Source organism: Vanacampus margaritifer, chromosome 11, assembly GCF_051991255.1.
Source record: "Vanacampus margaritifer isolate UIUO_Vmar chromosome 11, RoL_Vmar_1.0, whole genome shotgun sequence".
In the NCBI taxonomy this organism is placed as follows: Eukaryota; Metazoa; Chordata; class Actinopteri; order Syngnathiformes; family Syngnathidae; genus Vanacampus; species Vanacampus margaritifer.
The window spans coordinates 4116838-4132864 of record NC_135442.1 but is presented as its reverse complement, the minus strand read 5'-3'; the positions used below and the strand labels follow the sequence as shown (position 1 = coordinate 4132864).

Sequence of the window (16027 nt, the reverse complement as noted above, 5' to 3'; positions counted from 1 at the left end):
AGTTATGGTGGTAGTAGTACTGCTAGTAGTGGTGGTTGTAGTAGTAGTAGTAGTAGTAATGGTGTTTTTAGTAGAAGAGGCTGTAGTAGTAGTAGTACTGGTAGTTAGTAGTAATAGTAATGGAAGTGGCGGTGGTGGTGAGAGTTACACAACCTGTTTTTCCTTATTTGGAATTTGTACTTGAGCATATAATTGTGACAAGATGAAGAAGAAAAACACAAATCTTGGACGTTTTGAGTTGATCTTCTTGGGATTCCATTAATCACACAATGTTTTTCCCTTTTTTTTCTTTTTTTTTTTCCTTCGTTCCTTCGCACTCATCTGACCCAGAAACGTGACCAGAACGTGACAGGATGCAGAAAGAATCGGAAAAATAAATATAAGGGGAAGCAAAAGTGGAAATTATGGAGGAAAGTAACACGTCACCCCAGCCTCAAAAAGTCGAGGTCGTATTTCCAGAGAACCGTGGGGTAGTTTTTAGTGCACACTCGGCGTGTGGCCTGGGAATCCCCCCGTAAACTGCAGAGGAACTTGTTTAACCTGGTTTATGACTTTTATCCCACAATAAATAGAAAAAGTACATTTTTATTACATGCTTGCAAGGAAGTAGTGAAACTGAGGAAGTTGTCAACAGGCTGACATTTCATAAAAAAGAAAAGGGAATGAACACATAGCTAATGCTAACTTTAGCGATGTATTAGCTACTTGTGTAAAATGGAGCGATGTCACGTTTGTTAGTTTTTTCGTCTTGTCAGTTATGCTGCGATTTCCACCACCAGTCACAATAGTGCAATGATGCGAGGCGGTGGTCAACACTTTGTAGGAATGTTTCCACACAGATATCACAAAATGGCCACATCGGGGATGCAGTGCACCAGATCTTGCATTTAGCCCTCTGTGCCTTTCACACAAAACCCAGCAAGGCAGTGATATATGTATAAGTGTATGCATTCATCCAGCACCACAGCTTCCTGCTATAAATTATAATGTCATGATTTTTAATGTTACCCTTTCACGCAGAGATACAGGAAAAAAATGGCATATCACAGCCGTTAAACAGAAGAGCCATCCACGCCTTTCACACATAATCCAGTGAGGACAAGATATCACATGGTGACAAGGCGTTCTGCATTAAATGTAATCAAATTTTAATGTTAGCATGTTTAATACCCTTTCACCCAAAGAAAAAATGCTGGATTAGAGCTGGAACAGAAGATCATGAATTTATTCCCCTGAGGGCTCAAGTGTGTCAATTTTGCGGGCTGTCTGTGTGAAAGTGCATCTGGGAAGTATTCAAAATGTTGTCACATTGTGTTTTTTGTCTTGAATTACAATTGCAAAAGTTTCAAAAATGCTAAATTTGTGGAGGGAAAATGAATGTATTTTGGAATAAGGCTGTGAAATAAAAAACTTGGAAAAAGCGAATATGTCCAGTACATATATACTGGAATGTATGATAATAGTTACTAGCTGCGTAGAAAAAAACTACAAAGCAGTTTAGTCACATGGACCCATGCCAAGCTAGCTCACAGACATTCCGGCTATTGAAAGTGGACCGTCGATGGCGTCTGTTGTGACCTTTTTGCTGCACAGGAAGTGAAGCCGCGACCACGACAACAAACGTGCTGCCAGGACCTTTTTCTGCTTTTATTTTCCTTGACCTTTCAACAGAGTAGCAGCAAGCAGGAAGTGAACTTTGTGGAGAAGCTACGTCGCTCATGTTGTTTTTGAAATCCGCGTGGATAAATATTAGCTTAGCCTTTAGCTCTCGTCGACGCCCCGGCTGTCTTTCCAAAACATTCCTGCAGGTCCGCTTCTTTGGTCACAATCAGTTTTATTCCATTTCCATCAGTTCAGTAATGGGTAATTACAAAAATTTCAAAGCAACTCAAGATACATTGCTGAAACATTTGAATGATATTATAATGATTCATAATACTTTACTACTGATACCAACAGAATCACCATTACATTGCATACATTTTGATAATCGATACATTGGAAGAAAACCATGAGCAGTACGTACGTCATGTTATTAAATTAATAGTGGGGGGGGGGGTAGCTTTAATCTTTAATTGTCAACTTCCAGTGTTGCCTTCTTTGTTAGTGCTAATGTTAGCTTGTATGTTAGCTTCCAATTATTGTTGTACCGAAACCAGGTATCAAGAATCAACTTGGAAATTGGGCCCGATTTCAATTCTCATTATGTGTTGTCGTAAGCGAGGAATGGCAATGATTGTTGAAATTTCTCACATTTTGAAATTCGGTTTGTTATGACTAGAGTTCACCATATATCCAAGCCTTTGTGACTAGCTGGCACATCACCTTGCTGAGATGTCCCTTTGTGGTTCCGATTATTATGTACTGTCTGTACCGTATAAAGAAAAAAAGTTAGCTTTTTTGTGTTGGTAGGACGTCTTGGGGAGTCATATCTGTCTGAGCTGTGAGTGCAACTGGCAATGAACCCCCCCCCCCCCCCCAATCCTACGAATAACACCCTTCATGCTTATTACAGACCCCCACCCATCCTCAAGGCCTCATGGTACGTCTAGTCCGACTCCTTAGTGACAGTTGTTCATCTGTCTGAGCTGTTATGTGTGAGTATTATGGGTGTGTGTGACTGTGCGGGTGGCCATCTGCTGCCCGTCAGTTCAGGGGGCTGTTTGTCATGGATTGTTATGAAAGCTAAGCTAATGCTAGCAACACATGCCCTTGCTTAGGCTAGTTAGTTGTTGTCCTTTCGTAAATTGGACTATGAAGGTACATTCTGCGAATCTTTGGAAGGGTCTGTTTACAGTTAGCATGCTAATGCTAACACTCCAATAAGCAGACAGGCTAGCCTGGGGTCAGCCATGTTAACATATTCAATATCAGGGATTGTCGTCACTATGTAATCTCACAATCGTAATGCGTAGATTATATGCTAATGTTAGCAAAGGTAGGCGTTAGCAGCTAAATCTCAGGGAATAAATATTAACAATTCTACACTACCTAACGAGATAGGCTAGCCTTGCTAGTCGTCAGCCATGTTGTTTAACTCTAGATATTTGAGGCTTGTTGGCATTTTGTCACACTTGTAATGTGTTCCTCTAGTGCTAAATTAGCTAGGCTAGGTATGCTAACATCTTAGTCTGATTTTATGACAGATGATAAAGATGTGACCACTTCTACACTACACATTAGCTAGAGAGCTAGGTTAATATGCAAAGGGGGAAACAAGCTAGCATTGCTAGTCATTAGCAACTATGGTCAGCCAATTTGTTAATATCGTTGCACGCTCACTGCGATTCCTCAGAAAGACCACACTTTGCGAGCCTAGTACCAATTACTACATTTGCTAAATTTGCCTCCTTCGAGTATCAGTAGCAGAAAGATGGCGGCGAAACATGTCAACCTCTTGTAAGGTGAGGCACGACCCATCTAACATAATCAGCAATTAGTAGACCTAGTTATATTAAAAAAATGTATATTGATGTGATACATTTTTTTGGGCATATCAATGAAATAAATAGTGGGGTTTTAAAATGAATGGATATTGAACATTTCGACACAATTTATCTTTAAGGCAGGTTGTAGGGAATCTACGATGGAGGAGGGAGACCTCAAAAACAGGCAGGACTGCGGCTCTCGAGGACCAGGGTTCCCTAGCCCTGCTTTTAGGCATTGCCATTTCACAGAACATAATTTGTATCTTGAGTTTTAGTGTTAGCGGGGCTAGGCTCGCTAACAGCGAAATCTCATTGTATGCCGAGGGATGAATATTTGATTTATTTTGCTAATAGCAATAGGTTAACACTCCGACGGGCTAGGTTTGGCATTTGTTAGCCAGGAGGGGTAGCCATCCTGATAACATCTTAGCATTAACATTAGCACTTTCATGATTATTTTCTGTAACTTGAACGATGACTTCAGTAAGGCTAGGTGCACTCATAGCTATATATAGCTTATATCATACGCACAATTTGTTCTCCTGGTTGCCATGGTAACATATAGTCCCACTTTAGCACCGTGTAGCTTGTGTGTGTTGTGTAACCGGCGGCCTCATTATTGTTAGCGTTTGTTTTCATCCGCTTTGACTGGGCTGGTCCTGCCCGGTCACATGACCATCCCTCCTGCCATGCTATTGGCCTCCGGCGCTCAGCACCATGGAGCAGCTGACCGGGATGCAGGCCTCCCATTGGAGCAGAGGTTGTGAGAGCGCGAGTCTTCCTCCTGTCGCTGGGCAGACTCTGCCGGCTTCCCGGCAGGTCTGTGCTGTCATGCTGGAGAAACTTCAGGCTGGAGTCGTTTGGTTGCCATGGCGACGTGTCTCCCCGTTCATCTAACTAACGCCTGCCTGTTTCCGGGCAGATTAAGTCAATATGAGGATGCTAACTTCCTCATTTCTGTCAAAACAAGATGCCCTTTTTCCCGCATGTAGAAGAGCACCCACTGTGACATTGTGAATCATATTTATGATTTTTTTTATTCAACGTTACCCCTTTCACACAGAGACACCATTTATTTGTATGCACTTTATTTTTAAGTGTGATGTGAGACCCTTTCGTGCAGATAGGACATCATTTCAATGTCATTTACTTTTTTCCCTTTACTTTATATTCAAGTGTTATGTGAGCCAGAGATGCTGCCTTATTAATTTTTATTCTTTACATTTTAAGTTTGACATGAGCACCTTTCATGCAGAAATACCACAAAATTGTTGACCATTTCTTTGCCTAGCACACCTTTCATACTAAACCCAGTAGAGGCAGGATAATAATATTGTACGTGCACACAGTAATTCAGCGTCCTGCAATAAATTTAACAAATTATGATGTTATGACGTTTGATGCTGCGTCTTTCACATAGAGATATTAAATTGCTGCTTTAAACGAAGATTTGGAATTTATAAATACACCGGTGCTATTCTCAACTATATATATATATATATATATATATATATATATATATAGTTGATATATATATATATATATATATATATATATATATATATATATATACAGTATATGTAGGAAACTATCCATGGTCAACATTTAACTTCGTAACCCCCCCCCCCCTTCCCCCCCCCCCCACGCTGTAGGTTAAATCCTGTCTATTTATAGCATGCGGCCGCACAGCGGAATTGTGGGTCAGTATGTTGCGGGAGGGGCGGGGCCGCCTTCGAACACACACGGCGACATGGCCTCCAAGGGCAGAAGAAAATTAATGACAGTAAAATGTGGATGTGTTGTGAAAGCGCACAGTGGTGGTAAGATCCCACAAAGCAATCGCATAAAAGGTACAGTTCGTAGAATTTTGAGAGTTTGAGAGGGTGTGTTTGGGACAAGCATTTTCTAGATGTTTAAAAAAATAAAAATAAAAATTAATTCCACTCCAGCTTGGTGATGTGGGAGTACCACACACAAAAGTGGGTGTTGCTCTGTTATCTGCCATCTATTTATTTAGCGGACACCATAAAGTGGGAGATCATTTCACTCTGTTGACGTTACCCGATCCGCACCAATTTTTACCCACACGCTTTTTTTTTTTCCCCCCAGCATGTTCATTAAATGCGCCTCACCCTTCCTCCTTGCCGTCTCTTGACCCTGTATTTATTTACCCCCTTGAACCCCCTCCACCCTCCTGAACCCCCTTATTACCCTGCGAGCCTTTTTCAAGGAATGCGATGAAAGTTATCACGTGGAACGTTCCGGGCGGTCTGCCTCTGGCCCCACCCGCCATGCTGAGTGAATACATAGGATGTATTTAGCCTGAATGTAAACGATGGTCATGGACCGCCGACTTCCTGTGTGTGCGTGTGTGTGTGTGTGTATCTTGGCATATGTCAGCCAGCTGCTTCCCGTTGAAAATCTTTGATATGGGATCGAACAAAAATGTATCAAAAGACAAAGAACATCTTTAATAGTTTTTTCTTAATCTCAACATAAAGGAGAATGTCCCCAATGACCCTAATATACTTTTTTTTAACAAGACAATTCAGTATCTCTCAACAAACCTAGTGGACAATTTTATGTAATCAAAGCTGACTTTAGTAAACCTAGTTTATGCATTTTTGTACAATTTAGTTTTCAAGAACCTTGTGTAAGTTTTTATGTAAACATCAAAGATAATTAAGCTACTTCTCTAAAATGTCCTGCAGTGAATGAGTTAACACACAGGTTTTTTTTTTGTAAACAGACGATTAAGCTACAATAATACAGTACAAGAATGAAAATGAGAAAAATCCAATCACCATGAGTATGAAGTCATCACAGTGCGGTTGTCATGACGTCAGCCAAACAAAAGTCTTTTTTGTTGTTATTCAAAGACAAATGTTCCCCCCGCGTGAAAACCCAGCGTTACCGTAGCAACGACACCGACCACAAAGCTGATGTCGTTGATATTTACGGCCAACATTCAAGTGCAGAGAGACAAACGCCTTTCACGACTGAGCCCTTTGAACCATGACGTATTTTGAATTGAGTTTCATTGAAGACTGAATTGTCTTTGATATTGACCAAGTTAAGACTCTTCACTTTAGAGTTTTTGGGAGAGATAATTGTTTTTGTTTTTTTACATTTATGTTAATCACTGATGTCTGAATTGTCTTTGATGTTAACTAAAAACATGGAAGGGAAATGAAAGCGTGAAATGTCTTAGTGGTTAGGAAACTACAACATTAGCTTCGTTGATGACTTCAAATTGTCAACGTGCAAAACCTGCAGGACTCCGGCCCTCGATGCCCACCTCTGCCGAGTTTGACCCCCTCGCTAGACTCATGAATATTAATTAAGTGTGGTAACGTATATCTTGCGGTACCCCATTGAAAACTGAATTGCCTTTGACACCAAAACAAAAACTCATAAATGAAGTAACGAAGGTCCCCCTAAACACAAACATGAATTTCATTGAATTGTCTTTGATGTTTACAAAAGCATGAGTCTAAATTGCAGTTGATATTAACAGGACGTGTGTACGTTTGATCCCAAATGTTGTATGGCGCCTTATTCCATGCAGAGTCTTGCAGCTGCTTGCCAAAAGTAGGCCAGCGGCCTCCCTGACACGACGCAGACACGCTTGACCGAGGCGGGCACACCGACGCGCTCCACTGCTTACACGTGCCGTCCAAACCAGACATGTCTGACATATAATGACATGGCCGACTGCATGAGCGCACACAGGGATAATTCGTAGCGCAATCTGTTAGCATTAGCGGGTTGTAGCAAAACAAGCTTTATGAGAGAAAGACACCACCGGGTGGTGCTCGGAGAGAGCTAACGTAATTTTGCAAGTCTTTAATGAACGGAAGTTAGAGATTTTTTGCTGAATATTAACATCACTTGATCTATTTTTTAAATAATAATCAGACTCAGCAGTGTAGACTGTCAGCGTAGCCCCCCCTTGCTCACTTCATTCACAGATGCTAATGAGCTAATTGAGTTAGCCGCCGAGCCTGGCGTCACACCTCTCCTCCTAATTGAGATTGGTGCTGTTGACTTTAAGCAGCTTCTGCTGTCCGCGGATTAGTCACATCACTCGCTTCTTTCCGCAGCATGGGGGGGTCAAATCCCCAAAACTCCACTTAAGATATTAGTCCATACTCGCTCCCATGTGGAAGAGAGCAGTGGCAATATCCAGCTGTCAGTCTGTCACCGCAAATCCAAACTCACCCTTGTTACTACAATTCTGACAAAGCATCAAGTTGTTGTCCATCTTTGAAGGATCCCTGGCAACGGCCAAAAAAAGAGCAGTGTATGATGCTTCGGAGCAAAATGGCCGACTTCCTGTGCCTTTTTGGAAATTTCTTGTTGAGACTTTTGTGTGGGTCTTCTCGTGATAGGCATAGTTCATGTTAAGTGAAACAGGCTTCAGAGTCTCAAAGAAATAAAATAAAATTGAAGGGTACAAGGTAATGACCAAAATGACTCTAAAATGACCACGTCTAAAATGATCACTGTCGAAATTAGGTAACCATGTATCTCATGGAAAGACCCACTTCCAGGGGTCTTTTCAATCAATGGCTTCTTGAAACTTTTTTGTGGATGTTTTTATTTATGAATGACGTCCATGTTGCTAACTGAAATTGGCTTTGGGGACTGAATTTTCAAAAAATTCTAAGGATCCTGAAAATGAACAAAGTGGGCCAAAAATGGCCACTTCAAAGCAACATGGCGAACTACCTATTGGGCGTGGCTTCCTGAGACTTTTTTGTGGGTTTACTCATGATGGACATGCCTACTAAATTACATGGTGCTAAATGAAACTGGCTTTGGGGAATGAATTTCCAGAGAATTCAAAGGATCCTGGAAATGAACAAAAAATGGCTGACTTCCTGTATTTTTCAGGCATTGTTTCTAGAGACTATTTTATTTGTCTATTCATGGCCTACCATGTGTAGACCAACCTGAAGGGTCTACTCATGATAAACGGATCTCTGAAAGGTCTTGTTAGCGAGTGAAACGGCTTCAGAGGTTGAATTTTCTTAAGATCAAAATAGAATTGGTATAAAATTTCAATATAAAATTTCTAACATGGTTTTTGAGACTTTTTTTTTTTGGTGGCGCTGCTTTGCTACATGTTCAATTAAACTGGGTCTAGGGGCTGAATTTTTACGACTGCTAACCCAGGGAAGTTGGTGTTAGTGTCTCGATTCACTTTCCCCTTTGTGTTGCATTTGATTAGTTTGCTACTATTAGCCTCCATCCCGACATGTATCTTCGTCCCAGGCCTCCGATTGTGACTGGCTAACAGGATTTAATAGCGTCCTATGCCTGATTCGTATCTCCTCAACCTCCCAGTCAGCCGCCATCAACGCTAATGAGCCTCAGCCAGGGAATAACAAGCTTCCGGTGGAGAAAAGAACTCGGAGAGTCTAAAATTAGCCCACTAGCTTGCTACGTTGTGGAAAGTTGCACCCGCGGCCAGAATGCCGCCGCCGTACTACGATGGGATCCCATGACACTCGTCACCCCCTGTGCACTTTCTCTTCCCTTACGTTACCTCAGCCAAGGAGGGGCTTGTTTATTTCTTCATGTGGAGTTTTTGTGGAAGCTTTAATTCTTACTATTCTGCCAACTAAATTACTTTAAAATTCCTATGAATTTTACTTTACTATATGATAGGAATTCTTTCTGAATTAGATTTTAGGGCTGCTTTAATTTTTACTTTAATCATTCCACCAACTTAATAAAGTTATTATTGGGGGTTTTGAATTCTTATTATGATTAAATTGCCATTTGGGGTATCTGTAATTCTTACTCTTGTTATGCTCCATTTTAATCAACTATTTTGGTGGGACTTGAATTTTTATCATGCCAACTGAATCCCCTTTAGGGGTGGCTTTAAATCAAATTTTTTATTTTGCCAACTAACGCGCCTAAATTCCCTATTAGGTTATTTTTTTGTTCTTATTATTTTCACCTACTTCGCATTTTGTCGGGTACTTTTTGTTGTTGATATTGGCAAGTGTGTGTACATATTTGATTGTTGTGTTTGCGTGTGTGTGTGTTAACATGGCAGTTTGCACCTGGCCTCTTGTCCATGATTCAAAGACCAGAGGGGACGCAATAAAGAAGGCCTTGTCCCTCTAAAATCACACACAGACGACCACGCGCACACACGCGCACACTTTCAGATGCCAGTGTGTGTATGTGTGTGTGTGTTTTATAAAATGACACCACTGCCCTGGCATTTCCTTTCGAGGGGGGTTTGGCATCCAGCACCCTACTTCCTCGTCTTTATCCTATCTGCGGTAAATCTAGTACACACACTTGTACATACACACAAACAAACAGTCGCCTTCATTTCAGCCACTGATCTGAATATATGACTGGATAGCCGATATTCCAAGACTTTTCAAGCCACGAGGCCGCCATATTGCTCCTCCCAAGAAACGTTTCACGACATACGAACTCGTGTTCTTCCCCCTTCTTCCTGAGCTTAGCGATATCTTAGCATCGAGCAGCATGTCATACACTTTTTGACTTTCAACAAAACATGCGTTTGCAAATTCGACATATCTACTCGTCTTTTTTTTTTTTCTTTCTTGATCTCTCAGCATCAAGCAGCATAACATGCAATTTCTTGACTAATGAAGCTTTATTGGACTCTACAATTAGTCACCAGAATTATACAGAATGGAATGCCGAATCCTCTCTGACACGTCCATCTACTTGATGTGTCAGTCTGAGTATCGCAGTAGCATAGCTTTGTGCAACATGCTATGCACTGTCTTTACTAATGATTAGCTTCCCGGCAGTAAGTGATATGTGATGTAAAACCAGCCAGTTGGACTTTTATTTCCATATCTTCTTCTCCTTGATTTAAACGATAGCATAGCATCAAGTAGTAGTAGTTTACCTATGTGCCTTCTTTCTCGTTTTTGAGTTTTGCAGTAGCATAGCATTGAGCAACATCCCATGCACGCTGTTGATTAATGACGACCTACTCATCCAGTATGGGATATGATAAAACTGGCCAACTTGCTTTTATCTAGTTGTCTTTCTTCATCCTGTGTTTAATGATAGCTTAGCATAAAGCAGCATATCATGCACCTTCTTGACACACGAAGAAGCGTTGTTTAATTCTACGCGAAAAAAAACCCCACTGGATTCGTAGCCGTTAGCGTGTTGACAATCGTGGCTTAAGTGACGGTTTGGTGAAGTTTAGAGTGGGTTGTGGTTGGATGAGCGTGTGCGAAGTGAAGTGAAGCACTGTGAGTAAATCAATTCATGGACAGCTGCCCATGTGACCCTTTCAAGCCGCCACGCTGCTGACTGAGCGCTTTTTGTTCTCCGCCTGGCGACAACGTTTACACACAAAGACTCAGTCTATCCTTTTTATTACTGGAACTAACTTCCAAGTTTGCTCTTGTTTTCACCCTTGTTTGTTTTGTTGTTTTCATACTAATCCGTTTTAGAAATTCTCATTTGAAATACAGAGCAGGATTGAAAATCCTTTTTGTCTCCCTTGCGCTTTTGTACTCGGGCTTCTATCTTTTATGTTTTTATTTACCAACTGTTAGCATCCTAGTTTCCGGCCAACATTCTGTCCTACAGTCCGTCCGAGCTTCAGTCTTAGTCCATTCTAGTGCCTGTCCTAGCATTCGTCCTAGCAGCGGTCTGTCGTTGCGTCAATCCAAGCGTGCATCGTAACATTTGTCCTATGGTCTGTCCTAGCGTTCAACCTTACATTAAGCAAACGTCCTTTCAAACCACAGTTTTAGCCACCCGTCTCATCGCCTGTCCTTGCGCGTGTTCCATGTCTGTCTCAGCGTCCTTCTTAACATCCCTCCTAGCGTCCACCCTTGCACCCATCCTAATAGTGTCCGACTTAGCATCAGTTCTAGCATCTATACTTGTGTCCATCCAATTGTCTGTCCTAGTGTGCATCCTTGCGGAGGTCCTAGCCTCAGTTTTAGCATCCATCCTAACGTTTGTCCTAGCATCCGTCATAAAATTTGTCCTGGCATTCAGCCTAACTCTCATCAAGTGTCTGTCCTAACATCTGTCCTTGCCTCAGTCTTAGCGTCTGCATTTTTCATGCTATGCTAACTATGTTGTTGTGAATGCACTCATTGCGTGTGTCTTTGCATCCTATTTAGTGTCTGTCCTAACATCCGTCCTATTGTCTGCCTAATATTAAGCGTTCATCCCAGCGTCTGTCCTAACGTCCTTGTTTCCACTGAACAAAGAGAAACGAGCGGATGATGTCATGCCTCCAGTGTTTTATAAATGTCAGTCACCACGTGGCGACGCGACGCTCATTCCCACATGAGCGACCGTTCGTTTAAAACAACCCCAACAAGCAACGTTTTTATTTTTTCTATCACAAGAATTAGAATTGGCGTCGTTGCGTTTATTTTGGCTTTAGCTTTAGCCTGAATAGGCATTAGGCCAGGCAAGCGTGTGTGTGTGTTTATGTGGAGTTGGAAAGCGATGACTTAGCAGTGCTTGCTACACAGACTTATTTTGCTCCGTTTGTTTTTTCTGCTCTGTTTGTCTTTTCATTAAAAGGGCTGGCGAAGCTTTAATGCGTCTTCAGCCTGCTTCTGTTTGGCATTTTTTATGCTATGCTAACTATGTTGTTGTGAATCCACTCATTGCGTGTGTCTAGTCTATTGTTTTGCGATTGCCAACAATAAACCCTCCCCGTCTTGTGATCCCAACCTAATGAAAACCTTATTGATCTGCCTTAGCGCTAGTTGCACTCTGGTTGCTATCTTGCTAGATAGCATACAAACTGCTAGCATTTAGCAATACACATTCAAAATATTTTGCGACTTCAGCGCAGAATGTTAAAATCAGCACCCAGAGATTTTTTTTCAACTATCTGCACCCAGAATGCACTCTTTTTTTCATAAGTTAGCATACCACCCGTTAGCATTTTAGCAATTCTCTTTGGAAATATTACCCAACAATACAGCGTGACATACAATTCCTTATGGCTCTGTATTTATGCTCTCTGCATTTGGGATGCTATCTTGCTATATAGGTTACCAGTTGTTAGCCTGTTAGCCGTTTCAACAATTCACTCATTTATCACCACCACTTTCAAGCGAAAACAGTGGTACTTAGTTGTTGTTGTTTTTTAACCCTATTTGCAAAACTAAACCAAAAGCCAAAGCATTTGATGTGTGATGCTAAGTTGTATTATTTATTGTTCTTTTTTTCCTTGCTGTTTGTTGACAATTTTTTTTTTTTTTTACAATTGTCGTCTGTAGGGTCGACATGTCAAGACGGGGCAGCTGGCGGCCATTAAGGTCATGGACGTCACAGAGGTGAGTTAGATGTTTTTTTATCGATGTAGCAACTTTCAATGATAGAATTAGAATAGCATTTCTTTTGTATTTTCACCGAAGATGAAATTAGTAAAAGTACACAAAGTTAAAAAATGTTTACTTTTTAATATTATTTTTACAGTAGTTAACATTAAGTCAATAAATTGGTAATAAATTAATTTAAAAAACAATAGTTTTTTTTAAATGTCTTCTCAATATCTTTTACACTTTTGTTAAATTGTGGTTTAATACAAAAAATATGTAGTTTATTTTTTTAAACTTTATTTTCATCTCATTTTATTAGTAATTAGATTTTTCTTGGCTGTCTATTCTCAATGCAAATTTCTCGCCTTTTCAAAAAAAAATTTGTTAAAAAAGATTTTAAGTCCACTTTTACCTTTTCATTGTTTGACACTTTTATAAAGGAGAGCATTTTTTGTCCTTTTTACAATTTATAAAAACGTTTGTAGACAGATACTATTTTTATTATTATTACGGTAAATGTCGATGTTATGTTAAATGTTGAATACTGGAAATGGGAATACATGAAAGGCGCCTGGTAGAACGCGCGATTCTGTTTGTCTTTTGAAGTTGACTGAGTTTCTTTTTGCTGTGTGTGTTTTGAGCACATCGGCATGCGCTCTGACCCACATTCCACTTCCTCTTCTATAACGGGATGGGAAGATGCGCGCGCACGCACTCGCGCACACACACACGCACACACACACACAGAGTCAGAATAAAACACACTTTGGTCATATGCAGTTTCCAGCTGTGGTGCGTTTGTTTTAGTCGTCATGAGGGCTTAAAAATAACATAAAGAAAGTAGCGCTTATCTTGTCAACTTTTTTACCTTCTTGGAAAAGTTGATGAGAAGCACAGCAGAATCATGGGAGACATTCCTGTTCCTGCCATATATCTTTGTTTGTTTCACGAGATCAAAGGAATCACATGTTATGCATCAGATGGCAAAAAAAAGAAGAGTATATATATATATATATATATATATATATATATATATATATATATATATATATATATATATATTGCATGCTATATTCTGGTATTGCAATTATAGCTTTAAGATTATTTTTGAAATGTTTGCATAAATAACTCTTTCCAATTAGACCCTCTCCGTTGGTACATTAGTAAAAGTAGAAACACAATAGCATGACTGAGTGAGTTTGTGTGCGTGTGCAACTGTGCACGCATGTGTGAGTCACTACACACACACACACACCCACACATCAGATGACATCATCACAGCTTGACTTGAATGTGTCTGGTGTCCTTGGATGTTAAGCCTTTTATTTAACAAGCCAAGTCACGTGCCATCTGCATACCGCATAAATGGAAGCCAACCGAGGTTGTAACGTGTCACAAAAAAAAACAAAAAAACGACAATGTCGGGCGCTGAGGACTCCTAGGACGGGAATGAACGGCGTAACCGGAATGTTGTCCTACTGAAGAACGCTGCGGCTTCTTACCACACAGCAAAAACATGCACTTTATGTGTTCACATGACAACAGACGGGCTAGAAATAGACACTTTTTCCCCAAAAATGACAGAGTGCAGACTGCATGCCGGGTCACTAGTTGGCGACGTAGCCAAGCTCCCCTAATGATGATGAATGAGCCTGGACAGACTAGAAATAAACAACATTGATTGTTCTTTTTTTGGGAGTGTTGTGAAGGATACCAAAGCCAGTTTGTAGCGCACAAAAATGAAGTACATGAAGAAGTGGTGATCAAAGCAGGATAAAAATGTAAATACAGGATTTGTTTCTGGTCTATTAAATTTAAAGTTAGATTTTTAATTAAAATTTTAATTTAATTTTACTCTTTACCTTATTTAATTTTAATTGGTTTAATAAATAAGATTTTTTAATGAAGCATTTTCAGTTATAATAAAACAGATTTTAAAAAATGTGTATACAGAATTGTTTATGGTGTATTCCATTTAATGTAATTTTAAATACCGGTAATTGAAGTTGAAATTAATGTTTTTTTATTTTTTTTATTTAAATTTACAATTTATACATTACTTTTTAGATAGCGTTTTAATTACATTAAAATTGTAATTAGCAGTGTAATTGTAAACATTTAAAACGGAAGGAAAACTATTATTTATTTATTTAAATTGAAAATTCCAAATTTTAAAACATCCATCCATCCATCCATCCATTTTCTTGACCGCTTTTCCTCACAAGGGTCGCGGGGGTGCTGGAGCCTATCCCAGCTGGCTTCGGGCAGTAGGCGGGGTACACCCTGAACTGGTTGCCAGCCAATCGCAGGGCACACAGAGACGAACAACCAGTCATTTCATTAATCCAAATTTAAATTTAACAAACGTGACTTCAAATAAATAAAATTCTGAAGTAATGTTTTGTTTCCATTTTCCAATGGGATTCATTGAAGTTTGACTCGAATTTTGCATTGAACACAGGACGAAGAGGAGGAGATCAAGCTGGAGATCAACATGCTGAAGAAATACTCTCACCACCGCAACATCGCCACCTACTACGGCGCCTTCATCAAGAAAAGTCCACCTGGACATGATGACCAGCTATGGGTAAGTTTCTAATAATATCAATAACAACAACAAAAAACAATGTCGTATTTATTTATAGACAGACGACTTTGATTTACGACTTCCTAGAGCGGTCTCACTCTCACTGAGAAACGCAGTCTCGTGTTTTGTTGCCTTTCTACAGCTGTTGTAGTGGCGACCTCGTTTACGAGGCTCCCACTAATCTGTCAATGCACGTGTTACTCTTTGGATACCCTCGCACAACTGGACGTGACATGATCGAGACAAGCGAACAAAGTGCCCCTCTCATTCCGCCAAATTGTCCCGGCTTTGGCGCCGTCCACTGGCACTCATGATGTCCTCCATCTCATGAGGCTTTCCCGTTGTCTGTTCCAGCTGGTGATGGAGTTCTGCGGGGCCGGGTCCATCACGGACCTAGTGAAGAACACCAAAGGCAACACGCTGAAAGAAGATTGGATCGCTTACATCTCCAGGGAGATCCTCAGGGTCAGGAAGTCTTTACCTTCCTTCTCACAACTTCATTTTTGGTCTCTTTTTGCTCATTTGTGTCACGTTTTTGTCCTTTTCCAGGGTTTAGCTCACCTTCATGCCCATCACGTCATCCATCGCGACATCAAGGGCCAAAATGTGCTGCTGACGGAGAACGCCGAAGTCAAGCTGGGTATGGAAATGTTAGAAATTGAGCTTCTTTACTAACAGCTAGCAAGCATGCTAACAAC

General features: G+C 40.5%; 1 protein-coding gene across 1 annotated transcript in view; it reads left to right on the top strand.

Annotated features, from left to right (window-relative positions):
- LOC144060969 (mitogen-activated protein kinase kinase kinase kinase 4-like) overlaps nt 1–16027 on the top strand; it is a 38142-nt gene that overhangs the window by 1298 nt on the left and 20817 nt on the right. Inside the window, 4 exon segments of the mRNA XM_077580955.1 lie at nt 12701–12757; nt 15204–15329; nt 15684–15794; nt 15879–15969. Of these exon segments, the coding sequence (XP_077437081.1) occupies nt 12701–12757; nt 15204–15329; nt 15684–15794; nt 15879–15969 (385 nt within the window).